The sequence below is a fragment of the Leishmania mexicana genome, chromosome 30 (assembly GCF_000234665.1).
Source record: "Leishmania mexicana MHOM/GT/2001/U1103 complete genome, chromosome 30".
NCBI classification, from domain to species: domain Eukaryota; phylum Euglenozoa; class Kinetoplastea; order Trypanosomatida; family Trypanosomatidae; genus Leishmania; species Leishmania mexicana.
Genome location: NC_018334.1, coordinates 295229 through 321405, shown reverse-complemented (window position 1 = coordinate 321405; position 26177 = coordinate 295229). Strand labels below are relative to the sequence as shown.

At 57.9% G+C, this 26177-nt stretch overlaps 7 protein-coding genes and 1 pseudogene across 7 annotated transcripts, besides 1 other annotated feature; all 8 read left to right on the top strand.

Moving 5' to 3' along the window:
* Positions 1-2380: 2380 nt before the first annotated feature.
* Positions 2381-3646, top strand: LMXM_30_0851 (hypothetical protein; the record flags this gene model as incomplete). Its single annotated transcript, XM_003877558.1, has 1 exon — positions 2381-3646. One exon carries the CDS (start codon positions 2381-2383, stop codon positions 3644-3646), a length of 1266 nt encoding a protein of 421 aa, XP_003877607.1.
* Positions 3647-4916: 1270 nt separating this feature from the next.
* On the top strand, positions 4917-5798 carry LMXM_30_0850 (hypothetical protein; the record flags this gene model as incomplete). The annotated part of the gene is made up of 1 exon (XM_003877557.1): positions 4917-5798. One exon carries the CDS (start codon positions 4917-4919, stop codon positions 5796-5798), a length of 882 nt encoding a protein of 293 aa, XP_003877606.1.
* A 3186-nt stretch (positions 5799-8984) lies between these two features.
* LMXM_30_0830 lies at positions 8985-9503 on the top strand (annotated as a pseudogene).
* Positions 8985-9503: a sequence feature.
* A 913-nt stretch (positions 9504-10416) lies between these two features.
* Positions 10417-10788, top strand: LMXM_30_0820 (conserved hypothetical protein; the record flags this gene model as incomplete). The annotated part of the gene is made up of 1 exon (XM_003877556.1): positions 10417-10788. The coding sequence occupies one exon, from the start codon at positions 10417-10419 to the stop codon at positions 10786-10788; it is 372 nt and encodes a 123-aa protein (XP_003877605.1).
* A 2285-nt stretch (positions 10789-13073) lies between these two features.
* On the top strand, positions 13074-14966 carry LMXM_30_0810 (conserved hypothetical protein; the record flags this gene model as incomplete). Its single annotated transcript, XM_003877555.1, has 1 exon — positions 13074-14966. The coding sequence occupies one exon, from the start codon at positions 13074-13076 to the stop codon at positions 14964-14966; it is 1893 nt and encodes a 630-aa protein (XP_003877604.1).
* A 1273-nt stretch (positions 14967-16239) lies between these two features.
* LMXM_30_0800 (conserved hypothetical protein) lies at positions 16240-18189 on the top strand (the record flags this gene model as incomplete). Its single annotated transcript, XM_003877554.1, has 1 exon — positions 16240-18189. One exon carries the CDS (start codon positions 16240-16242, stop codon positions 18187-18189), a length of 1950 nt encoding a protein of 649 aa, XP_003877603.1.
* A 4460-nt stretch (positions 18190-22649) lies between these two features.
* Positions 22650-23483, top strand: LMXM_30_0790 (putative c2 domain protein; the record flags this gene model as incomplete). Its single annotated transcript, XM_003877553.1, has 1 exon — positions 22650-23483. The coding sequence occupies one exon, from the start codon at positions 22650-22652 to the stop codon at positions 23481-23483; it is 834 nt and encodes a 277-aa protein (XP_003877602.1).
* Positions 23484-24529: 1046 nt separating this feature from the next.
* LMXM_30_0780 (putative c2 domain protein) lies at positions 24530-25354 on the top strand (the record flags this gene model as incomplete). The annotated part of the gene is made up of 1 exon (XM_003877552.1): positions 24530-25354. The coding sequence occupies one exon, from the start codon at positions 24530-24532 to the stop codon at positions 25352-25354; it is 825 nt and encodes a 274-aa protein (XP_003877601.1).
* Between the last annotated feature and the right edge of the window lie 823 nt (positions 25355-26177).

Below are 26177 nucleotides of genomic sequence, written 5' to 3'. Positions count from 1 at the left end.
GTCGGCGCTACCACCGCAACAGGCACGACTGCCCTTACGGGCTGATGGGGTGTGGGGCGTTGTAGATGACATGGCGTGAGTGGATAGAGAATGGGTTCACGGAGCCGCGAGCCTCCCTCTCTTTCCCATCCCCTAGTGTGGCGAGACCCTCTCGTTGCCGCGTCGTTGTCGGTCGCGTTCATTGCACATGGCGCGTTTCTTGCGGGACGCGTCTCCTCCTGTGGGCCCCGGACGAAGGAGCCAGTGGTACGCACAGCCGCCGCTCGCCACTGAAGGCGGTAGGATTGTGTCGTATGCGGGCCATATTCCTTCCTCCGTCGCAGTGGTGTGGTCAAATTGATGAGAGCTCCGTTACTGGTCTATTTACGCAGAGCTCTTTTTTTTTTTTGAGTTGCCTTCGATGCAGGTGAACCGTTGAACGCAAGGGGGCACAGTCCGACGGCGATGGGGCTAACCGTCGATGACACGCAAGGAATGCGTAAGGTGTTGTCGATGCAAGGAAGGCGCCGGCATTGGTGGCGTCTCTGGTGCGCAGGAAACCATTCGTTCTGCTTTGGAAGCGGTAGAACGAACAACATGACGCCAATGCTCAAGCACTTGGGCGAGCACTCTGAACCTTCCTCCCTCCCCATACGCACACGCATGCACTGCTGGGTGGCACACGACTCCCGCGGCCGCTGACGGCGGACTAGCCGCCTTTCGCTCACCCACCCCCTGCCTTGCCGCAGAGACTTTAGCTGCAACTGCGACGCTCGTTGCGTCCACAAAGCCGTCGCTCTTGCATGCTTCTGTATACGCCCACCGCCTCTACGCAGCTTGCCGCACTCTGACCTCCGCCTCTCCACCAATGTACATTCTCGTTGTCGGGGCATTCGCACGCCAGCGCCAGTGCAACTGGAAGATTGCACGAGAGACAAGACAGCGGCGTCCATAGCTTACCTGAGATGAGTGGGACGCATTTCCCGATGTGACGGCTTTCCTCAATGGAGCTACCTACCCAGGCTCCAATGTTGCTGTGGCGCCTGCCAATACCCCTGCTCCACGCCGCGACAGGCGCTGGTGGAGAAGCCGGAGACCTGCTGGAATCACCAGGACACCCAAGATTCTCCCGGATATCAGGCCCCCTTGACGTGTCTGGAGTACCCGTGATCACCTAACGGCAACCTTCACCAGCCTCCAGCCCAACTGTCGACGCCAAAACAGCAGTTACTTCACCTACGCAGCACTCGCTGCCCCACTGGCGACGCGACGCCATGTACCATGTCGCGCCTTTCTGCGAGAATCTCCTGCACTGTTGTCTGCGCCAGCATATTGGTTACCATCCGATGAAAAGAGTACGTTCGCTGTCAGACTGTCTCACAGCCGTTCTTTGGCTCATCACAGGCACTGCCCTTCACAACCAATAAGCCCATGTGCGTACGACGAAAGACGAGCTTGTTGGCCCATCACACATTATGCGCAGCCTCCTGTACTTATATCTTCCTCGTCTTCCATTACCTTCGCCTCTGTGAGCGGGGTTTCTGTGGTCGCTGTGCTTTTTCGCGTGTGCCTCGCCAGTGGGCCCCTGCAGATGGGCTGCTTGCTGTCCCCCGATTATCTCTGGTCGCACACGGAGCACCGTCTGGTGCCGCTACTCTCGTTGCTGCCCGCTTTCTGTGCTGCTCTTTGCATACGCGGCGCTCCGCCTCCGTATGTGTGGGCAGATGGGCGTGTGCCCATCCATCTACCTGTATCGACCTGTGCGTAGGCGTCGCCTTTTCTTTGCGGGCTCGCTTGCCCCGGCGCCGGTGCCCCTCTCGCTCGCTCTCCGCCGTTTGTCAGCCGCCTTGTCCCTTTCTTCTGTTTCGTCTGCACGGTGGCGACCGCCTTTGCCTCTCCTCGGCCTTGTTTCTGCGCCTCCCTCTGCGTGAAGCCACGCACACGTGATGCTGTCGGCGCTGCTGGCACCACTTGCCTTGTAGTGGGCGGAGCCGAAGGACCTGCAGGCTTCCTCCGCGCGCCGCGCCGGTGGCGGCTGCTGTGTGTTACTTTGCGCATCTGCTGCCGCCATGGGGCACTGCCCGCATCCCTATCCTGCGTCCATCTCGCGATTGCCCCTCTCTGCCCCGCCCCCCTTCTCTCCGTGCCCGAAGGCATCCCTCGCTGTCGCCCACTCATTTTCTCGTTTGAAGAGCAACCGCGCCTCGCCCACACGTGACCCCTCGTCGAACAAATACGGCGGATCACCTGCTGCCTGTCTCACTGGAGCTCCGCGGCATCCAGAAGACCGGCCTTCGCTTTGCACTCGCTCATTTGCCCTTCTCTGGGCTGAAGCTCTCCCCGTCGCGCGTGCTACTGCAACGCTGACACTGTACAACTCGACTTCACCTACTCGCCCATCATGTCGATGCAACGAGACTTCGCTCACTCGCTTCAGCTGGATGACATGCAGACCGTTCGTGCTGCCATCAACTCCTTCAACGGTGTCATGACCAAGATGATGATGTTGATGAAGGAGCTTGGGACTGCGCTCGAACAGGTGAGCCACTCATTCGATGCACTCACTTCGCTCAGCTTTACCAGCGACGAGATCAAGCAGTACGTGCACCACTTTGGCGAAGAGGTCATCAGCATGAAGGAAGGGATCGCCTTTCGTAATTACAACAACTTTGTACATGAGGAGGTGCAGCTCCCGGTCGAGCAGCTGAAGAAATCGCTGAAGGAGGCGGAGAAGGCGGCCAAGGCGGAGAAGAACGCCTTCGAGAAGTACATGAAGGCAAAGCAGTGCGTGGATAAGCAGGAGAAGGCGTTTGCGGTGAAGAGCAAACCCCTCGACGCAAGTAAGTCCTATTCCACGCATGTGCAGGAACGGAACAAGGCGCTGGCTTCGCTGCAGAGCCGCAAAAAGGAATTTGAGGATAGCTTTGTAACGTTGACGAACGAAGTGGAGGATGTGACGGCGAAGGCACTCAGGCGCTACCTCGAGCTGAACGCCACATACATGACGTCTATCGTGGACGCGCTCACCAGGACGGACCCTGCCATCGAGGAGGCTGTTGTCTTCTACTGTCAAGAGCAGCAGGAGCATCAGCAGAGCACTGTCGCACAGCGCTGCTTGAAGGTAAATTCGGAGCTGGGCACCGCTCACGTCCCACAGGGGTACCGGCTCGACCCGAACGGGATGAATGGTGGTCTCCATGATGGCAGAAAGAAGTATCTAAATAGCTTTATGGAACAGCACACGCTCTCGAATACGCCGTCACCGGGTCAAGAGCCCCGTTGTCAGATGTCCTCGTCGGCAGTGCCGGCCACGACGGTAGCGGCGCCTTGGAATTGCCGGGGCCCATCAGCAGTGGCAAACCGGAAGGCCTTGAAGCCTACCGCGGAAGCAGCGACCGTCACAACGGCCGCCGTCATTCCCGCACCTCCATCAGCCGTCGAGGACAACGCTGACAACGAAGACTTTGGCTCTATCTCCCAGGCGGGCACCGCTGGCAAGGAGGCACCGCCGCTGTACACCTTTAGTCGTGGCCCGCAGTCGGTGGTGTCCTCGGCATCACCGCCGCCCGGCTACATAGCCTCTCACAATGCTGCCCTGACGACCGAATTCATGACTCGCATGGAGGCGAAGAGCAGTGCAGCCTCTGAGGTGTGCCCCCCTCGCTAGACACCGAAGCGGTTGCGTCTGCGAAGAAAGCCGAAGCCCGTGCGACTCACAAGAACGCGCGGGCCGGCTGTAAATGGACCTCCTTGGGCGGCGCAAGCGTGCTTTGCCTTCCTCTTTTTGTCCTATGCTTATCTGTGCGCTCGGTGACCCGCACTATACACGTGCAGGCTCCGCTGGGGAGGGGGAGTGTGGCGCTGTTGCTGGTTCCGGTGCGTCGGCATCAGACGTTGCTTTTTTGGCTCTCCTCCCTCCATTATATCTCTCCGCTGCGAATTCGGTGGCTCGCTGCACGCTCTCGTGTCTCTCTCTCCACGCCTGTGTTAGTGCTTTGAGCTGAATCCGGTGCGCTTCGGCCCTTGCTGCTTGTCTGTTCTCCATAGGGAGTCGGTGCGGTTGTCTTTGGAAAGAATCTCGCGGCATTAGTCGAATTCTTCGGTTGGCGGACTGTGGGCCCCTGCAGATGGGCTGCTTGCTGTCCCCCGATTATCTCTGGTCGCACACGGAGCACCGTCTGGTGCCGCTACTCTCGTCGCTGCCCGCTTTCTGTGCTGCTCTTTGCATACGCGGCGCTCCGCCTCCGTATGTGTGGGCAGATGGGCGTGTGCCCATCCATCTACCTGTATCGACCTGTGCGTAGGCGTCGCCTTTTCTTTGCGGGCTCGCTTGCCCCGGCGCCGGTGCCCCTCTCGCTCGCTCTCCGCCGTTTGTCAGCCGCCTTGTCCCTTTCTTCTGTTTCGTCTGCACGGTGGCGACCGCCTTTGCCTCTCCTCGGCCTTGTTTCTGCGCCTCCCTCTGCGTGAAGCCACGCACACGTGATGCTGTCGGCGCTGCTGGCACCACTTGCCTTGTAGTGGGCGGAGCCGAAGGACCTGCAGGCTTCCTCCGCGCGCCGCGCCGGCGGCGGCTGCTGTGTGTTACTTTGCGCATCTGCTGCCGCCATGGGGCACTGCCCGCATCCCTATCCTGCGTCCATCTCGCGATTGCCCCTCTCTGCCCCGCCCCCCTTCTCTCCGTGCCCGAAGGCATCCCTCGCTGTCGCCCACTCATTTTCTCGTTTGAAGAGCAACCGCGCCTCGCCCACACGTGACCCCTCGTCGAACAAATACGGCGGATCACCTGCTGCCTGTCTCACTGGAGCTCCGCGGCATCCAGAAGACCGGCCTTCGCTTTGCACTCGCTCATTTGCCCTTCTCTGGGCTGAAGCTCTCCCCGTCGCGCGTGCTACTGCAACGCTGACACTGTACAACTCGACTTCACCTACTCGCCCATCATGTCGATGCAACGAGACTTCGCTCACTCGCTTCAGCTGGACGACATACGAACCGCTCGTGCTGCCATCAACTCCTTCAACGGTGTCACGACCAAGATGATGATGTTGATGAGGGAGCTTGGGACTGCGCTCGAACAGGTGAGCCACTCATTCGATGCATTCGCCTCTCTCAGCTTTACCAGCGACGAGATCAAGCAGTACGTGCACCACTTTGGCAACGAGGTCCTCAGCATGAAGAAAGGCATCGCCTTCTGCAACTACAACAACTTTGTACATGAGGAGGTGCAGCTCCCGGTCGAGCAGCTGAAGAAATCGCTGAAGGAGGCGGAGAAGGCGGCCAAGGCGGAGAAGAACGCCTTCGAGAAGTACATGAAGGCAAAGCAGTGCGTGGATAAGCAGGAGAAGGCGTTGGCGGAGAGGAACAAGCCCCTCGACACAAGTACGTCCTATTCCACGCATGTGCAGGCACTGAACAAGGCCCTTGCTTCGCTGCAGAGCTGCGAAAAGGAATTTGAGGACAGGTTCGCTTTGCTACTGTACGAAGTGGAGAATGTGACGGCGAAGGCACTCAGGCGCTACCTCGAGCTGAACGCCACATACATGACGTCTGTCGTGGACGCGCTCACCAGGACGGACCCTGCCATCGAGGAGGCTGTTGTCTTCTACTGTCAAGAGCAGCAGGAGCATCAGCAGAGCGCTGTCGCGCAGCGCTGCTTGAAGGTAAATTCGGAGCTGGGCACCGCTCACGTCCCACAGGGGTACCGGGTCTACTTTAACAGGATGAACGGTTACGTGCGTAATGGAATCATCTACAAGCGGATTCCGCATAAGTACCGGCGAGGGCACCGCTGGCAAGGAGGCACCGCCGCTGTGCACCTTTAGTCGTGGCCCGCAGTCGGTGGTGTCCTCGGCATCACCGCCGCCCGGCTACATAGCCTCTCACAATGCTGCCCTGACGACCGAATTCATGACTCGCATGGAGGCGAAGAGCAGTGCAGCCTCTGAGGTGTGCCCCCCTCGCTAGACACCGAAGCGGTTTCGTCTGCGAAGAAAGCCGAAGCCCGTGCGACTCACAAGAACGCGCGGGCCGGCTGTAAATGGACCTCCTTGGGCGGCGCAAGCGTGCTTTGCCTTCCTCTTTTTGTCCTATGCTTATCTGTGCGCTCGGTGACCCGCACTATACACGTGCAGGCTCCGCTGGGGAGAGGGAGTGTGGCGCTGTTGCTGGTTCCGGTGAGTCGGCATCAGACGTTGCTTTTTTGGCTCTCCTCCCTCCATTATATCTCTCCTCTGCGAATTCGGTGGCTCGCTGCACGCTCTCGTGTCTCTCTCTCCACGCCTGTGTTAGTGCTTTGAGCTGAATCCGGTGCGCTTCGGCCCTTGCTGCTTGTCTGTTCTCCATAGGGAGTCGGTGCGGTTGTCTTTGGAAAGAATCTCGCGGCAGTAGTCGGATTCTGCGATTGGCGCCTGGTGAGCCCCACCAGCGCGATCCTCATGCGGGGGGTCTCCTTTGCTTGATGACGGAGTCCGTGCGCTAGACTGACTGCCATTTGCGGGAATGGGCAAGCGAAGAGGCAGCACGTGTGATCTGCACGTTGCTCTCCCTCTCCCTATGCCGCCTTCTCATTACCTTCGTCACCCTTCCTTTGTCATGTCCGTGACTTTATCCCCCCCTCTCTATATACATAGGCACATGTTGCCCGCCCCTCCCCCAACATCATAGCCGCCCGCTGTGATTTAACTGTGACCGACCGTCCTGTTCCCAGCTGGACACACCTGTGCAGGAGTGTGGCGCGTCCTACCAGGCTGTGCACGGAACCCCAATCTACGCCATCGTGCGCTCCGTTTTTTTTTTGAGGGGGATCGACCTCCTCCCTCTCTCCCTTCGCCGAGCCTCATCTTGTTCTTTGTTATTCCCTTCGACTTCAGGAAAAGGATGCCTAAGAAGGACTCGATGGGTTTTGCCGTTTTTTTTGGCGTTTGTGTGGCCCGCTTCTCTTTTTTGCATTCAAATCGTCGGTCTCCCCCCTCTCTCCCCGCATGTATGTCGTCTCTCTGTCTAGCGCAACCCCAGAGCTGTCGTGCTGCTGGTGCGCTGGCTGCTCCGGGTTGCCCCTCCGCCGCCGGTCCCGTTTTTGTGTGATCTTCGCCTGTCTCTATCTGATGTCTCACCTCAGCGTTCTGCATTCCGGCGTTGGGTTCTCTGTCTGTTTTTTTTTGTTTGTTTCTCTTGCTCATCCCTGGTGATAAGGGGACATACCTCAGTTAGGTGCGTCGTCTGAGAGGGTCTAGTGCACCCCCACACTGAGTGGGGGGAGTGAGCCCGGCAGCACCCCTCCCCTCTATCCCTCCGCCAAACGCCAAGTCACTTCTGGTGGCAGCAGGGCCAGTTGCCTTGGCCGCAGGGAAGTCAGTGATGCGTCGCTGCTGATTTCGGCGGTGAGGTCGTGGGTGGTGTTGCGCGTCGGAGAGCCCTGCGACAGCGCACACGCTGGCGCCATCCATGTGATGGGCGAAGCGTCAAGGGGACTCGAGTGGATTCCACCTCCGGCCCTCACGCTGCCCACTGGTGGGGGAGCCTGAGCCGCCCCGAAGAGACTGCACCAGGTGGCGGCCGGCGAGGCGGGTGGGCAGAGCTCGAGGCAGGGGCCGAGCAGAGGTGACGGAGCCAGCGCATTGCTGCAACGAGTGTCTGCGGCTGCTTCGTACCACACGGACGGGCCTGTGACGAGCGGGGTGTAGGGCGGAGCTGAGCTCGTGTTTCGTGACAGCGACATGAACGCGCTGAAGGAAATAGAGTGCACATGACACTTTCAGCGACGGCCTTTAGCTGTGTCGACAGCTCGACTTCGCGCACTGGAGCACTCTTCTTGCTCCATGGAGCGGGCTCACAAGAAGCGCATCACGGTCTTCTCTGTCTCCAAAACGGGCGGGAGAGCGGGGCGGCTCAACAGCCGTACCAGTACATGTACGGCCCATCGCCAATTTGAAATGTAGATACAGTCAGCATACCGTGTTGCAGTGGCGGTTGCTGAGGTGGCACCCCACCGAGAGGGGAGCGCGCGGCTGGAGCGCAGAGTGGGAGTGCACTTCCTGACTGGTATGACCCGTACGCGGGTGCCTCCGTGGCCGCTGTGCTTTTTTTTTGTCTTCTCCTTCTTCGCTGTCTCTTTCATGCACGTCTTTTTGCCTGGCGCTGTCCAGGTCTGAATGTCTGCCGGCACGGTGCTGTGTGAGCCGGTTGCGGGGCCCCTTTTTTGTTTTCTATCAGCACCGTCGTGCTACATCGTCCCTCTCACGCAGAGGTTTGCTTGCTGCCTCATTCACGCGAGGGCCGTAGTGGCGGCGAAGTGTCTTCGCTGACGGTCACTGTATCTTTGCTCCTTCGGCCGTCAAGGGAGACGAACCACAGACGCCGAACTAGCCCCCTCCTGCTATGCTCCTCGCTCCACCCCGCCGCCTTCCGGTGGCAGCTCTACTTCCCTTTTCAGCTCGTCGTTGAGTGTGTACAGACGCGCCTCGTGTGCTACCCCTCTATCTTCTTTCCACTTTTCTTTCTTCGAGGGGCAGGACGCTCTTGTCTTGCGGCTGGGGATGCTGTCATCTTTCTTACTCTCTCCCTCTCTAGCACGGAAACATGCATGCATGCACTCGGAAGGAGAGTCAAGGACAGGGCTACACACATGTCGCACGCATGGTGACGCCGGAAGCTTCAGGCGAAGTGTGGGGGCCCACCAGATGGTGCACTGGAACGGTTGCCCTTTTCACCGCCTCACGGAGTGCGATCTCGTTTTGCGCTTGCCTGGTGTCTGTGCGGAGCGCCTCAATTTCTCTGAACTCCTACATGCATGAACAACTCAAAAGAGGAGGTCCATTGCGATCACTGCGTGCCCTGTCTTCCCTTCTGCCATCGCCATCCGTGATAGCGGTCGTCTGCCACTTTGCCTCCTCGACCTCTCCGCTATCCACCTTCTCCTCCTCCATCCTTTTCTTTGCTGTTGTTTGTTTGCTATGCTGCGCACGCAGTCACGCTCTACTCCGGCTACTTGCACCCGCCCATGCGCGTGAAAAGTTAGCATCGGAACCCGCCATGCTTCCGCCCGTGTCCTGTACTTGTTGACTCATTTCGTCCTTATCTTGCAGCGGCATCGTCGTGGTGGTGGCTCTGGTTCTCCTGTGCGGAGGTGCACGGGCCGTCGTCCTGTCGCGAGAGTACTCGTCAACCGATGGGAGACGATCCCTGCATTACGCAAACGTCACGTACGCCGACGCCGATGGCGTCGCGAGCTAGGGGTGCGGGGGCAGCTGCAACGCAAGTCCGTCCTTCAAGGCGACATTGATAGTGAAGGGCGACGACGCGCATTTGTGTGCTTGCCTACGTGGATGTCGACCACGGCAGCGCGCAGGTGGTCGTGGCGCTTGGTGCCTCTGCGACGCACCAGGAAAAGCTTACCCACCGGCCTGCGGAGCCCGTCCTGTACGACATCCGATCCGGCTGCGGCCTGGAGTGCCGGGTGCACGCCGGCTTCCAAAAAAGCTACTTGGCCGTCCGCCGTAGCGCCCGCACTGCAGTTGTGCGTGACTTGAAGGTGCATCCCGGCTACAATGCCCTAGTGACGGGTTACTTTTTTGCCGCGGCAGTGGCGCAGCCGTGGTGGGTACCGCAAAGCACGCAGACAACGGAGACCTATTCATAGCGGCCGGTCTCCAGCCCCACGACTCCATGGTACTGCTACGCCACACCCGCCGCTCACTCTCCGAGATCGTGTGAGGAGGCTACCCTGCGGATTTTGTGCAGCGTATGAAGACGCCGAATGGAGCTGTTGTCGAAGTGCTTTGGCGGCTTGCTCACGGGGCTGCAGACATCAATCCCTTCGGATTACTGCAGGCACACACCACTTCCATGCGCAGCGGCTGCGTGTACGTCGGCGTATCCACTCGCTGGCAGGCTGCATCCGGACTCTTTCGGGCAGTCGGGTTCCCTTACGCGTTGTGTACAGATGTTGCGTCCCAGGCAAGCATCGCGTTAGGGGCTGCCGCGTTGCAATACGCCGTCACTGCACTCATACGCAGAGTGTGGAGAGACTGCGCGCCTCCCCTCCGCTTGCTTGCAGCCATGGCGCTGCGTCTGAAGCAATGGTTCTGAGATTTTAGCGCCAGCCACGCAGCCTAGTCAATCTGTCTTTGATGGGCTGCTGGTGCACCCAAACTCTAAGGAGGGCGAGGCGGGTGCGGACGATGACAGCGCGCTCAGCATCGCAGTGGATCCGTATGTGCTGTGTGCAGCGGATGCCGCCGGCAGCTTGGCCCCCGCGGTCCGCTGAAAATCGTGGCGGAGCTACAAGCTGCCGAGGAGCGCGACGGGGATGGTGGGGAGCGTGTGTCGGGGGAGGCTCGACTTTTGTTGGCGGAAGGCGCCAGTGGCGCCGGTGCCGTGAACCGTGGCTTGCAAGTCAGGAACTTTCGCCGATTCAGCGGATCCATCGGGCTGATCCCGTACATGACCTTCTTGCGCAAGAGCATCGAGAACGTCGAATTCGGCCGCGACCCGAGTGCCATCTTCTACTCGCTCTTCCAGGACCCGGCGAAGCACATTGACGACATGCAGTGCCTGCGCATGTTTGTGCGGCGCTACCTGGTGCACACGAGCGAGGGCAACAACCCGCACCAGGTGCCGCTGTATGCATTCCTGTGCGTCCGATGTGCGTGGCCGGATGTGGACCGTGAGCTGGTGAATCGGCTGGTGCATGAGGAGCTTACCGCTCTCGTGAAGGCGGACCGCGCCATCGCGAAGGAGAAGGAGCGAAAACGCGCCCACGAAGATGGTGTGGCGATACCATCGTGGGCTAGCCTGCTCCAGAGTGAATGCTAGCTCGTATGTTTCTGGTGCGCCTGGCAGAAGCTTCTGCGACGATGTTTGCTGTCGTCGTCTGCTTTCTCTTCGTCAGTGGTGTCTTTGCTGTTGATGTGGAGGTGGTGATGGACTTTGGTGGGGACCAACGCGTTGTCTGGTGGTCGATGAAACGGATGGGTGGCCAATCCTCTTTGGTGTGGAGTGGCGGCTGGTGTGTGCATTGCTCTGTAGTGCAGTGTCGACGCGAATTGCCCTCCGGACCATGATGAGGAGCTGGCGATATGCACCATTGACCGCGCTAGCGCTGCTGCGTGCATGATCGTCGTGGAAGTGGTAACAGAAGCGCGCCTCCGGCACCCCGGTGTGTAATCCTGCGTGGACACGGTTTCGTCGAAGGATCTCTGCTCTCTCTCTATCGAATGTACGAAGATCCCATGCTCCTCACGAGCTCTAGGAACGCCTCTGTCGGTGTGTGCCTACGGTGATTGCCGGATAGCTGGTTGTCGACTCCGTGTTTCTCCTTGCGAAAGCGGTGGTTGACAGCGGAGCCAGTCACTAGCCACATTGATGAATTTGGTTGGTCCTCTCGCTAACTCGTTTGCGCTGACGAACGTGGATGAGACTCTTGTCACTGTTGCTGTCCTGTGCGAGGGAGGTAGGCTTTCCGTTTTCGCGGGGCAGGCTGTGGTCGAGCAAGTCGCAGCAGGAAAAGCGCAGACTGGGTGTAGGACTGTTCCGTTGGCTTTGGCTGTCTGTTTCACTGTATAACGGTGACATTTCCTGGAGGTGGCGCGGTTCGCGTTCAGTTTCGTAGTGAACATGCTCCAGCTATGCGGTGCAGCAGGCCGCACCGGGATGGCTGCGTATTTGAATGCTCGCGTCTCTTCCATCATCCTCCCTCTCGCCTCGAGGTGGTCGTTGTCTTGGAATGGATGATGCCGGCGCGACATAGCACGCGAGAGAGAGAGAAGGGGGAGAGCCAATCAGGCACACAGCGGCATCATTCATGTGTGCACCGGGTAGGTAAGTCGCAAGCCAGGCATCGATCTCACGGCAGATGTGATTTACCTCGTGCGTATGTGAGAGGACCTTGTGGTGTGATTTTCACTGTTTTCGTTGTGTCTCAGTTAGGGTTAGGGCGGAAGGGAGGGAGAGCGCGTGCTGCGCTGTGCCCTTTTTGCCCATCTTTGTGACCACGGCCGTGCAGACCGATGCGAAGGTGGTTTCTCGTGTGTTCGTCTTCTCGGATGGGCATGCGTTGTGACACCCTCCCCCCTCCCTCTGCTCGCTTTTCATATCTGTACCTCTAACGATCCGCCCCCCCCCCTCACACACACATACACACACCGAACCCCTTATTCTTTTCACAGGAAGACATCGTAGCAACTCGACTTTTCTATGTATCTTTATATATATATATATATTGTTTGCGAAGCCCAATTTGAGACACTGCGGGAGCAATGTGCAGCGGTAGACAGCGCCGACTCTCCTCTTCTTCATTCTACGTAGTACCCATCACTGCGGGTGCTAGGTGCCCTGTGGACACCTGTGCAGACACTCCACTTCCTACACCTTTATTTGATCTCTCTCTCCCCGCTCCCCTTTTGCTATCATTCTACTTCTTACGTATTTTCTTGTGTGTCTTTATGGCGTGGTCCGTTTATCCTGTGCGACTGCAGGTGCGCTTCGCGCGGCAGTCGTGCGTGCTTTCTCTCCTTTGTACCTGGCATCGGTTGCTTGTGTTGCTGATAGCATGGTAGACTTCTGCTAGACCAGCCTTGCCTTTACGCGCACCAGCCAGGCGGACCAGCTGTGCAAACTGCGTGCTTCTCATCCTTGAGGGCACCGGGTGGGCTAGCGCACCTGCGTCGATGTTGGCGCACGAATGGCGTCCTGAGCGCGCCGGATCTGTTGGGTGTGAGCAGTCCCGATTCTGCATTCTTCCCACCGCCCGCTCCTATGGGAAGGCGCGACGACATACCGCTACAGAGGTCACGCATGCGCAAGTGAGATGTTGCGCGCCGATGCATCCCCTCCTGTGTGAAATTCATGTGCGTTTCTCTGCATGCTACGCCTGTTTTTTTTTTCGCGCTCCTCCACCGCCTCCGCACTGGTTTACCGCTCTCACGCCTACGCGTTCCCCTCCGTGCTCAGTCTTGCTACCACGTGCTTGCCACACATTTGTTGCTCTTTCTCCGCCGGCTCATCATAACCCCGCTCCTGCCCCCTTCTGATGAGGTGACATCTTTTGGGACGACAGTAGGAAAGGATCACGTTCCAATCAGCTCGAAGTGTCATCATCGATGCTCATGGAGGAGCCTCCCGCTTTTGGAGGCCGTGGGCCGACGAGCACTAATGGTTTTCACGATGACTCTCAACGGGAACGGGCCCGTCGGGAGCCGATAAGCACGCAGGAGATGGACCTTGAAGAAGACTTGGATCATCGGATCGGCCGTGAGCGGCCGAGCAGAAGCCCTACCATGGATCCAACCGCATCCTCTGATGATCTGGGGCTCCGTATTGTCCTTTGTGAAAACCGCCCCATTGAGAATCTCCCGGCGATGGTATCGCAAGAGCTGAAGCTGATTGGTCGCTGTGTGACCTTCCTCGTGACGCAGGCTCTCAATGGCGCACCACCCACCTCCTACTACTATATTGGACTTGTATCCACTGTTACGGCGAGCACCGCGACCTTGATGCACGTCAACCGGTATACGCCTGCCGACTTCATGACGTACAAGTCGCGGGAGCAGCGCTTGGCAAAGGGTGTAGCTGACCCTGTACATAGCGGCAACAGTGTCGGTAACGATGGAGGTCACGAACACAACCAGGAGCCAATGCGCACGAACAACCGCCCACCTTTACCTCTACCGGAGAGCGTACTTCGCTCCTACAGCCAAGCCAATGACGACGAAGTGGCTGCTGCCGAGGATGGGAGTCTGACAACAACACGCGGCGCTCGACGACTAATCGACTTGAAAGCTTTCGGTAGCTTAGCCCATTTAGCTCCACTGAGGACAGAGACGGAGATAGCCACTGCAATGTCGAAACAGCGGGAGGAGCAGCTTCCGGATCCTTACGCGTCACTCGAAGAGAGCCCAGGACAGCCGGAAGCAAGAGGGGCTGCACGGCACAGACACTTTCGCCGATTCAGCGGATCCATCGGGCCGATCCCGTACATGACCTTCTTGCGCAAGAGCATCGAGAACGTCGAATTCGGCCGCGACCCGAGTGCCATCTTCTACTCGCTCTTCCAGGACCCGGCGAAGCACATTGACGACATGCAGTGCCTGCGCATGTTTGTGCGGCGCTACCTGGTGCACACGAGCGAGGGCAACAACCCGCACCAGGTGCCGCTGTATGCATTCCTGTGCGTCCGATGTGCGTGGCCGGATGTGGACCGTGAGCTGGTGAATCGGCTGGTGCATGAGGAGCTTACCGCTCTCGTGAAGGCGGACTGCGCCATCGGGAAGGAGAAGGAGCGAAAACGCGTCCGCGAGGAGCGGCAGCTGCAGCGCTATCGCGCGCCTGCCGGCCTCTTCTCCAGCACTGGCATCCTCTTTCTCACGAAAATTCCACAGAGATCCTTCTTTGCGGGCATCATCACGCTTCTGTTTTCTTTGATCTTCGCCATCTACCTTGGCGTGGTTCTCGGTGTCACTAGTGACGCCTTAATTGTGAGCTTCGTGAACAAATTCATGTTTTCTTTCGTCACCTCTGTTGTGGTGTGGCCCACCGCTGCTGTGGCGATAATGTTGCACGCCAGCAAGAGTCACATTCCTCTACTGGTCGACCATTTTCGACTTGGTATGCGCATCGCACTAACTCTGGCGGCTATTGTATGCTGTATCATGACGCTGCTGGTAGTGCTCTGGAAAATGACGAACCAGGCGATGTACGACATCATGCTCGTGTATCGGAGGGATCAGCTCTGCGCCTTCTACCAGCAGCATACATGTACCGGTTTCTCGGACGCGTGTGGGTCCGACAGGATCGATCCGAATCTGTGCTTGTCGTGCCCGAACATGCCGGCGACAAACAGCAGCTGCTACGCATCGCTGTGGTTTGAGGTCGAGAAAGCCCTTGTTCCCCTCTTGTGTTTTACCTGCATCATCTTGATGGCCACTGTGTACGCTGCCTATCTGATTGTAAAACTGTTTTTGTTTGTCGAGGTCATGATGGGACGGATTGTGTGACCGTGCGGCCCTTGGACCGTGCTCTCTGTCTGCCTCTACCCCTCTCCGTGGGTTGCAGGTTTTTTCTCTGAGTTTGTGTGTGTCTTTATCCGTATAGTCCGTCGTTTCGAAGAGAGGGCCGTTGTTGCCGTTTTGTATGTTTTCCGTCCCCTTTTGTTGTGCGCCTATCTTCCACGAGCCTCTCCAGCCCTTTCCTCCACCCGATCCTCCGCGACGGTTTCGATGCTTTCTTTTCTTTGTGGTCTGTTTGCCGCATTCTCTTTTCTTCTGTTTCTACGCAGCCGGCGGCTCGCATCGTCGGCGGCGCGGACGTTGCCGTGTTTGTTCCTGCTCTCCCTCCATCTCCCTCTCCTTTTTTGCTTTGGTTTGTTTTCTTTTGTCCCCATGCCTTTCCGTGGGCCTCCCCACCCCTTGTTGTGAATTGACCCGTTCATTTCTCCGCCCCCCCCCCCTCCCTCCCCCTCCTCCTCCTCTTTTGTTTATCTAACACCACTGCTAGCCCTTGTCTACTACTTCCTCCTCCCCCAGCCTTACAGGATGTTTGCTCTGTGCTCTCTCCCCTCCATACAGATGCATCTAATATATGTGTATATATACGTGTATGTATGTGTGTGTGTATATATATGCATATGTGTATGTATGTATATATGTATTATTTTTTTCCTTGTGCAATTGGAACGGCCGCATTTCGCTTTGCGCCATTTCCTCGTGTACAGTGCTGTATGCCTTGGCCAGCGCCTGTGCATATGTGCTGTGTTCTCCCCGCCTAGGTGTGGTTGCGAGTCGCTCGAGCTAGATGCTAGATTCATATAATCATAGCTCACCAGCTGGGTGCCGTGGGGTACTGTGTACTCCACGCCCGAACCGCTTTTCGCACTCGCACCCAGGAATGATTGCTACCGCATCCAGAGTCGCACTCCTCCTCCCGCCAACGGAAAGAACTGACCGTGGAGCGGGCCGATCCGCGATGCGTGCAGGGCTCGTAGACCGCCCATCTCACGCTTCCGTTCCCTCCCTTTATTCTGTCTCATATTCCTGTTTTGCCACCACGCCGAAACACGTTTATGTTTCATCTGTCACACCTGCTATGTCCTTCTCTTCTCTCTCGTGCTTGTCCTCAGTCTCACCCCACCAGCAAACTCTCGCGCGGCATCCCTCCCGCCCCCCCCTCTCCTATCCTCTCCTTGCCGTCACACTCGGCCACTGTTGACTTGCTCACCGCTGAGCCATTCACCTCACTTCTTTACCTTCGCCGTATATTGACTCAGCCGCAATGCCAGCACGTGAGGAAAATGAGGATTTTCTTGCCTTCGCCCGTGCCACTTCGGACAGCGTGCACCTTTCCCGCGACAACTCAGCACAGGGGCGGGCGGCGCGAGAGCCCATAAGTACTCGCGGGCAACTAGAGGAAGAAGTTTTCACTGCGCCTCAGCGAAGTTTTGATGGCGCGAATACAGGTCGAAGAGATTCTATCGACGACATGATGTTGCGTATTACCATCCCCGATAGCCGTTCCATCCAGAATCTTCCTGTGTTCAATGCACCAGAACTGAAGCTGATTGGCCGCTGTGTTAGCTTTTGCGTGAAGATGCCTGCTAACGATGCCACGTCTGTCACCTACTACTACACAGGCCTTGTGGCCATGGTTACGGGGACTTCGGTTGCCTTGATATACGTGAATCGGTATACACGTGAGGCCTTCGACGCGTACAAGACACTGGAGCAGTACCTAGAGAGCAATCAGGGCCCCGCCCCAGACGAGCAGAGCCTTGTCAAATCCGCCCCGCTCCGTATCCACAAAGCAATGCGCACTCTCCGCACTTTGCACACCATTCCTACCACGGCCAACGTTGAAACCTCAACCGCGCAGCCTAGTCAATCCGTCTTTGATGGGCTGCTGGTGCACCCAAACTCTAAGGAGGGCGAGGCGGGTGCGGACGATGACAGCGCGCTCAGCATCGCAGTGGATCCGTATGTGCTGTGTGCAGCGGATGCCGCCGGCAGCTTGGCCCCCGCGGTGCCGCTGAAAATCGTGGCGGAGCTACAAGCTGCCGAGGAGCGCGACGGGGATGGTGAGGAGCGTGTGTCGGGGGAGGCTCGACTTTTGTTGGCGGAAGGCGCCAGTGGCGCCGGTGCCGTGAACCGTGGCTTGCGAGTCAGGAACTTTCGCCGATTCAGCGGATCCATCGGGCTGATCCCGTACATGACCTTCTTGCGCAAGAGCATCGAGAACGTCGAATTCGGTCGCGACCCGAATGCCATCTTCTACTCGCTCTTCCAGGACCCGGCGAAGCACATTGACGACATGCAGTGCCTGCGCATGTTTGTGCGGCGCTACCTGGTGCACACGAGCGAGGGCAACAACCCGCACCAGGTGCCGCTGTATGCATTCCTGTGCGTCCGATGTGCGTGGCCGGATGTGGACCGTGAGCTGGTGAATCGGCTGGTGCATGAGGAGCTTACCGCTCTCGTGAAGGCGGACTGCGCCATCGCGAAGGAGAAGGAGCGAAAACGCGTCCGCGAGGAGCGGCAGCTGCAGCGCTATCGCGCGCCTGCCGGCCTCTTCTCCAGCACTGGCATCCTCTTTCTGACGAAAATTCCACAGGGCACTTTCCTTGCCGCGGTGGTCATTCTCGTGTTTACCATGATCTTCGCGATGTTCCTCAGTGTGACGTTGAGTACCATGAGTGACGCCCTCATTGTAACCTTCCTGAACAAGTTGATAAGGAGCTTTTTGATATCAATCATTGTGTGGGGCATCACAGGCATCACCACCGTTGTGTACGCCACAGTGGTGCACTTGCCGCTTAGCGAGTGCACGATTTTAGTGGTCATTCACATTTTTTTCGCCGTATTCTCCGCGGTTTGCTGCATCCTGTGCCTCGCGGTTATCCTGTCAAACATGGCAAAGTCCGTAATTTACAGGCACATGGTGGACCACCAATCATTCGAACTCTGCGACTTTTATCAGCGTCACAACTGCACTGGGTTCATGCAGAGTTGCAAGATCATGGACTCGTATAACGTACACCTTTGCAACACGTGTCCCCCACTGGCTGTCGACAATGGCGGCTGCTACTTTGTCGCTCGGAGGCTAATCAACGTGGCTCTTGTTCCGATGCTTGTGTTCACCATCTTTATCACGATCACGCTGGTGTACATAGGCTTTCTACTCTTCAGGTTACTGATGGCGGCCAAGGCAATGATCGGTCGATTTTTTTAGAAAATGCTCCCCCCATCTCTGTTGCTCGTTATTTATCTATATTGTTTTTTTTGTGCTTGCGCTTCCTCGTACACACACACACGCACACACACCTCCACGGATTGCTGCAGTGTAGCTCCCGTCCCCCTGTGAGGCTGACTTGTTCCGCGCGTCCCGATCGATAGAGAGAGTGAGAGGGCGAGTGGTCGTCGTGCGCGGGTGTGGTGTAGGTGTGCGTCCCTGGTGCACATAAGCAATCCCCTCCCCTCCCCCAAAGCAGAAAGAGGCAAAACGATGAAACAAAACACCACACAACAACGTCTTGGTGCTTGCGTGCGACGGCGCCGTGCTTTTCTTTTTATTATTGGTTTGCTGCCCTTCTTTTTTTTTTGGTTTGTGTGTTTGCTTGCTTGTTGCCCCTGGGCTTTTGGTGCTCGTCTTCTTTCTGTGGTGGTGGTGATGGCGGCGTGTGTGTGTGTGTGTGTGTGTGTGTTGCCGCTCCCCTTCTCGTCCGAGCGACATGAGCCACCGGCACGTACGCACGCACGCACGCGCAAAAAGCAGATGTAGTGGAGACTATGATCAACGGCGCCCTTTTTTTTCCGGTTTTGCTGCTGTCTTGCCCTATTTTTATTTACCCCTCTATCTCTCCGTTGTTTTCCCCGTTTCCCCTTAAACCCCCTCTCCCCTCTCAAAACCACCTATGCTAAGTCGATGCTCTATTCTACTCGTTCACGTGCAGGTTTAACTGTTCACTCAATGTGCCGAGGGAGTCTGTAGCTTATGTGAGCACTACCCCTTTGCTCTGCTAAACGATTCTATGCCTCTCGTGTTTTTCTTCCGATGCTTGGCTTGAGCTCACTCCTGCCTTAACATCTTCCTGTGCATATACATCTATATATATATGCACAGGAGCGTGGTGTCTTGGCAGCGAGATCTGCGGTGTGCGCTGTCGACCACATGCTTCATCGTTTCTCGCCTCTCCATCTCCCTCTTCTGCTTTGCGCGCCGCAGTTTTCTCCCTTTGTGTTTTGTTTTGTCTTGCTTCCACGTGTAGCCTGCGATCTATAACTTCCTGTCTTTCGCCCATGCGGCCACTTTTCTTTTGTCTACTAGGTTCTGTTTTCCCTTTTAGCTGTTCGTCCCTGTATTAGCGCGTAGTACAACTTTCTTCCCCCCTCCCCTCCCCTCAACCACCACCACCACGATGGCCACCCTACCCCCTTCCTGCTTTACACATGATCACGCCCTGCATGCATGCGTAGGGGTGGGGGGAGGACGGTGTTGCCCGCTTCGCCACCAGGTGATTCTTCGGTCATGGCGACGTGCTGCCTTGCGTTCGCTTTCTTTTTTTTGCTCTCCACACTTCTCCTCCTGCAGAAGGCTCTTTAGAAGTGTTATTCTCAGCGAATGGGCCTTTCCGTATCACACAGTCGTCGATCCTGACGCACCTTCTAGTGTTGGCGTGGGTTCTGGTGCGTCGTTAACACTTCCATGCTCCCCCGACAAGTAAAAAAAAAGAAAATCAAATGGCGAAGAGGAATCGTAATGTCTCGCCATGCACTGTTAAAGCCTGGTGTACAGCATCTCAGTGGACGCACACGGATACGTAATGGCTTTCATCAACCCACCCGAGAACACACACGAAGTGGTTGCTCCGGGCGGCTCCCGCAGACGCAGCTGTGGACTTCAGCGTCACTGCCGTTCTCCTTCTCGATGCCCCTGCCGCTTCACGGCTGCGCTTCTCTCTTCCACCCTGTGCACATGTTTCTCACACCCGCCACCTACGCTGCCCAGCATCACATCGCTGAGCCTGAAACTCTGCGCCATCAGTAGAGTACACAAGACACAAAAGGTGAGCGGCATACTTCAGGGCAAAGTCGATTCAAGATGTGCGTGTGCGACGGATGCTTCACGGGGATCACATCCCTAGCGCCTAGCACGCACCTTTGCGTGACCTTTCGAATGATGGAGCAGCAGTCCGGCAGTGACGTCGCTTATCACTCGCCACGTTGACATGCTCTATCTCCTGCCGTGGAATGAGGTCAGCGATGCTCACATGGTGATTCCGGCAAGTCGCTGCTGTTTGTTCACCACCGTGCTACTTACGGAAATGGAAAGGCACGAAGGGAGGACGAGGAACACTTTTGGTTTGCGGGGTGCGCTAAGGCACCACGACAGAGATGTACTTGCCGCTGATGAAGACGCGTGCTGGTGACGGGGGCCTGCATGTCCGTCTTTCAGCCTCTGACTCGAGCCCCGCTTCACGGGACATCAAAAGCGTGCCTCCGTAGGCAATGTCGAGTCCGGTGAGTACTTTGCGCGGGTGCGCTAATCAGGACCGGCAGCTTCCCGTGAAGTTCGAGGCGCAGCTCCTCGACTATGCAAACGGGGAACCCGTACACCAAACGGCATGCTTCGACCACTGCGGAGCAACAGGCTCAGCCGTACGTCTACGGGTGTATCATTCATAGCCGCAACAGATGGTCACTTTCTCCCCGTTGCGCCTGGGCTGGAGGTCGTGCAGGACGCTGTCTCCTCCATGCTCCTTGAAACAGCGGCACATCGCCAGACACTAGCCCTCCAGACTGTCATTCCTCAACGCCGTGCTTCCCTAACAGAAACAGAAAGAAGAAACAGTGTGGGAGAGCACATACCGAAGCGCGCATGGGGACGGGTGGTGACTGAGCGTTGCGGCTACCTGCTTCGGCACCTCTGCCGTAGATCAGTCGTCGCCTTGCTCTGCGCTTGCCTGTTGTGTCTTCCACCGCAAAGCGAGTAGGAGCGCTTGCTCTCCACGCCGACCCTCTCTGAAGGGTCGTTGGCGACCGTTTCAAATTCACTTTCACCGTCGCCTCCTGTGCGCCGTTTCCGGTTTTTCTTTTCTCTTTCCTCTGCATTGTCAGACTGGTGTCCAATGCCTCACCGACACACACACACACACCGAGGGGAGGGTGGTCAGGCGAGGTGAGTCATGTGTGTTCGAGTGTACGGCCACACTCATCGGCGACGAAGAGGCGTCCGTGTGTCTGGGGGCGTGGGGTCGAGCATTGCAGGGTTATGTGAGCGCACTCTTTAATATGTGTCCCCGACTGCCTCTCCCCCCTCCCACACACGCACACACCGGATGGTATGGTACGCTGTAAAAGGCCGATTGTCCGTTGATGGCTGTTGGGTGGGTCTCGGAGTGTTCGAAGGCGGGGGTGGCCCCTTGACAGATGGTGGTGCACACGCCATGTGCCATCGCATAGCTCCTGCGCCTCCTGACGTGTGCGCCTGAACAGCCCTGTCGGGTACCGCCTCTTGTTTGTTGTTGTATCTCTTCGTTATTATCCACTTACCCTTCTCGGCCTGCTCAACGCGTTTTCTTTTTTATGGCTGCTGTAGTGAAGTCGTGGGCCAGCCGGCCCACAGACGCCGCACTCACGTGGATCCTCTCTCGGGCCCCCAGTTGCTCTATTGCCGCGCCGAAGCCCCCCCCCCTCCTCGCTTATGGCGGCCTTGTCTTCGCCGACCTACCTCCTCCCCCCTCCCCTTTCCTCTGCACGACCGTTCTGAAATTCGCATCATGCGAAGGTGGCGAACAGACGTCTGCCATCGTCGTGTCACCGCTCCCCTCATGGGAACGGGGGCGGGCCAAACGAAGCACGAAGAAGAGAGAAACTTGCCGGTGGTCTCCTCTCTTCTTTCGCTTCCCCGCCGTGGGGGGGGGGGTGCGCGTGCAACCGCCTGCTCTGCCACGTGCACCTTTCTTTTTCCGATACCTGTGGCTGCGCTTCCTTTTGTGTTCTTCACTTTTCTTTCGTGTGTGTGTGTCGCGCTGTTTTCTGCGTAGCAGGCCCTTCTCGTGCCTACCTCATCTACACGCTCTTTGGTGCTCCCCTTTTCGGCACCCGATCTCTGCTGCTGACGATGACTAGTCGAAAAAGCCTGCTCTGTGTAGGCGCAGCGTGCGTCGCAGCTGGTGGACTCTTCGTGAACACGTCCCTCGCAAGTGTCTAGCCCACACCTCCTACCTAGCGGTGTCGCCCTTTTAGCCACTGACGGTAGCCCTGAAGTGCCGTGGCAGTGTCGTACACCTTCTCTGCCGAACTCGGGCAATGCATGCGTGCTCGTAGCCAGCCAGAGCACAGAGTCTTATCGGCGTATGGCGGTCGAAGAAAGGCATGAAAGGCGATGGCAGCTGTCACAGACCTCAGCCCTATGGCAGCCGCAGTCTTCTTCTTCAGCGTACTTGGCACTGGCGGGCTCCATCTCCGCCCTATTCCCCTCATCTTCTTTGTGCTGCCTCACGCGCTTCTCCCCTCCCGTCAGTCGCGCTATCGTGATTCATCGAACGTGCGAAGCGCTTCCACCCTCCCACGCACCTCTACCGTGCACACTCACGCTTAGACATTTTCTTGTTTACTAGTGTACGTCTTTTCTCCTCCTCCCTTCGTTTTCTTTTTTGTCTCTCAGTGTGTGCTCCCGCCTCCCAAGTAATGGGCCGCCTCGAGATCCGTGTCTGCGGCGCCCGCAATGTGGCGAACATGCAGAAGGTCGGTAAACCCGACCCGTACGTGAAGGTCAAGCTGAGTAACCATAACAAGTCCAAGATAAAGTACAAGACCCACGTAGCTGAGAACTGCCTTAACCCCGTCTGGAATGCGCTCTTCAAGTTTCAAGTCGCCGACTACGACTCGACGCAGGTGGTGCTCGAGCTGTGGAACGACAACGTCATTGTGGACGACCTCCTCGGAAGCTACAGCCTCTCCCTCAACGGTCTAACCCGCGGCGTCGTCGTTGATACCTGGGTGCTTCTCGAGGGAACGAGGGGCTCGCCCTCGGAGCTGCACTTGCGCATCCTTGCTGTCGACTTTGGCCGCGATCCAGGACCTGGCGACCGGCTCACGTTATCGCTCGACGGGGACACCATGCTGCCGCCCACGGGCCAGACATACCGCCCGCCGAAGAACTACGTGCCGCAAACGCAGGGGATTGTACTGCAGTCGTACCCCCATGCTCCGCTAGGGCCCCCGCCACCGGTGGCCTACAGTGCCTCGGCTGCGCCGATGCCGCAAGGACAGTACGGCTACGTGGCTCCACCACAACTGCAGGGGTACGCATACGGTGCTCCTCCCCCACCGCCCCAGCAGCCGCCGTTACAGGGGTACGGCTATGGCGCGCCACCGCCTCCGCAGCCCATGTACGGCGCCCCGCAGCCCCAGCAGTGTCTGCCGTACGCTGCCGGTCCTCCACCACCCCACCTCTACGGCACCCCCCCTCCGCAGCGGCGGCCGGTACAGATGGCCTATGGTATCCCGCCCGACATGTAAGCAAGAGTGCGGACACAAACGGAGCAAGCGCGCATCGACTTCTGAGAAGCGGGTGAAAAGAAGGCTGCCACGTACGGCTGCAAGCGCATCTTGCAGGTCTGTTTCACTCGCTCCCTCGTCTTCGTCTACGAGGTCGTTTGCGCGCCTGCACACGCGAGCGTCTGTGTGGGTCCTAAAGTGTGGCTGCGTGTGTGTCACCTGCTTCCTCTCTGGTTCTCTGCTGCTCTCCTCCCTCCTCCTATCTTTGTTGAGCGACTCGCCAAGCTTCAGTGTTGCGCGCCGTCTATGCGAAACGTAGACGTAGGATTTGACCTTGTCTCTCTCTCACACACACATCTCACTTTATTCTTGTCCCCATCATGCATCGCGCTTGTTGCCGGTCTCCCATCTGCATGGGTCCCTGTACTGCGGACACCTTTCCAGTGCTCGAGCTCGACTTTTCTTGTTGTGTTTCGCGTTGTCATTCGCTGTTTTCTTTCGCGCTACTGCCATGCTGCCTTCTTTGCACCACTTTGCGTACTTGGTACCGGAATCATCGCTGTAAAATAGGAACGCGTGTGCCTGTTGCGAAAGGACCTCGTGCAGTGCACCACGACATCGAGTGGAGTAGTGAGTCTGACAGACGTGACGGAGGTGGGTGCAACTTCTGTGCGGCTTGCCAGCGAAGAGCTAATCTAGCGTAAGGCGGCAGGTGCTCAGCTCTGTGCTCCCCTTCCCCTCCACTTTTGTTGCGGTTGCTCACACGTCGTAGCTGCCGATGGCTCTGTTACTCTCGTCGCCTTTTCTCACGTGCTTTTTCTCTCACATCCTCCTCCGATCTGCCCTCGTTCCGTCGAACACGCCGCACAGATATATATATATATACCCCAAGCACTAGTTCAGCTGCTAGGTGTGCACGGTAGCCAACTCTGCTCTCTCTGTGCTAGACGAGTGTGCGAGCAGTATACCCGTGCTCCACAGGACGGTGCTTCATTGCTCCGCCGTTCGACGTTTCGTGCTTCCCCGCCCCCTTCACTCGATTGGAGAAAAAAAAAACAAAATACACAATGGGCCGTCTGGAGGTGCGCATCTGCGGTGCTCGCAACATCGGCGACACCCGAAGGGCTGGTATTCCCGACCCGTATGTGAAGGCCGTGATGGGCGACAGGAAAAAGACGCGCCGCAAGTACACGACGAAGGTGGTCGGTAGCAGTCTGCACCCCGTCTGGAATGAGGTGGTCAAGTTCCCTGTCGCCGACGAAGACTCCGAGCAGATCATTTTCGAGTTGTGGAACAACAACGTCATTGTGGACGACCTGATGGGCGTCTACTCGCTCTCTGTGAACAGTTTGACGCGCGGTGTTGTGAGCGATATGTGGGTCACCCTCAAGGGCACGGGGCTCTCGTCGGCAGAGCTTCATCTGCAAGTGCTGGCGGTAGACTTTGGCGCTGATCCCCAGCCAAGCAGCATGCTGGTGCGCTCCATTGAGGAATGCAAGGCCGCTGCAGCCACAAAGCCTGTAATGGCCGCTGCCGAGATACAGAAGGCGACGTGTGCAGATGACTTTGACTCCGTCCAGAACCCGTCATTCAGCGGGCCGGCGATGGGCATTCTGCTGCAGGCGCCAGTTGCGCCTCCGCCGCAGCCGCTGCTACCGTCGATCTATAACCAACAGCCAGCCTATGTTCAGCAAGCAAAGCCTTACCCTCTGCAGCCCGCCCCACCAGTAATGTATCTGCAGCCGCCTACGCTTCCGCCGCAGGTCGTCTATCAGCACCATGCACAGCCTCCCCACCAGCCGACCTACTATCAGCAAGCGCCACCGCAAGGGAGCTACTACAGGGCGCCTCAACAGCCGTACCAGTACATGTACGGCCCATCGCCAATTTGAAATGTAGATACAGTCAGCATACCGTGTTGCAGTGGCGGTTGCTGAGGTGGCCCGCTACCCAGGGGGAAGCGCGAGGCCGGAGCGCAAAGCGGGAGTGCACTTCGTGACTGGTATGACCCGTACGCGGGTGCCTCCGTGGCCGCTGTGCTTTTTCGCGTGTGCCTCGCCAGTGGGCCCCTGCAGATGGGCTGCTTGCTGTCCCCCGATTATCTCTGGTCGCACACGGAGCACCGTCTGGTGCCGCTACTCTCGTCGCTGCCCGCTTTCTGTGCTGCTCTTTGCATACGCGGCGCTCTGTCTCCGTATGTGTGGGCAGATGGGCGTGTGCCCATCCATCTACCTGTATCGACCTGTGCGTAGGCGTCGCCTTTTCTTTGCGGGCTCGCTTGCCCCGGCGCCGGTGCCCCTCTCGCTCGCTCTCCGCCGTTTGTCAGCCGCCTTGTCCCTTTCTTCTGTTTCGTCTGCACGGTGGCAACCGCCTTTGCCTCTCCTCGGCCTTGTTTCTGCGCCTCCCTCTGCGTGAAGCCACGCACACGTGATGCTGTCGGCGCTGCTGGCACCACTTGCCTTGTAGTGGGCGGAGCCGAAGGACCTGCAGGCTTCCTCCGCGCGCCGCGCCGGTGGCGGCTGCTGTGTGTTACTTTGCGCATCTGCTGCCGCCATGGGGCACTGCCCGCATCCCTATCCTGCGTCCATCTCGCGATTGCCCCTCTCTGCCCCGCCCCCCTTCTCTCCGTGCCCGAAGGCATCCCTCGCTGTCGCCCACTCATTTTCTCGTTTGAAGAGCAACCGCGCCTCGCCCACACGTGACCCCTCGTCGAAC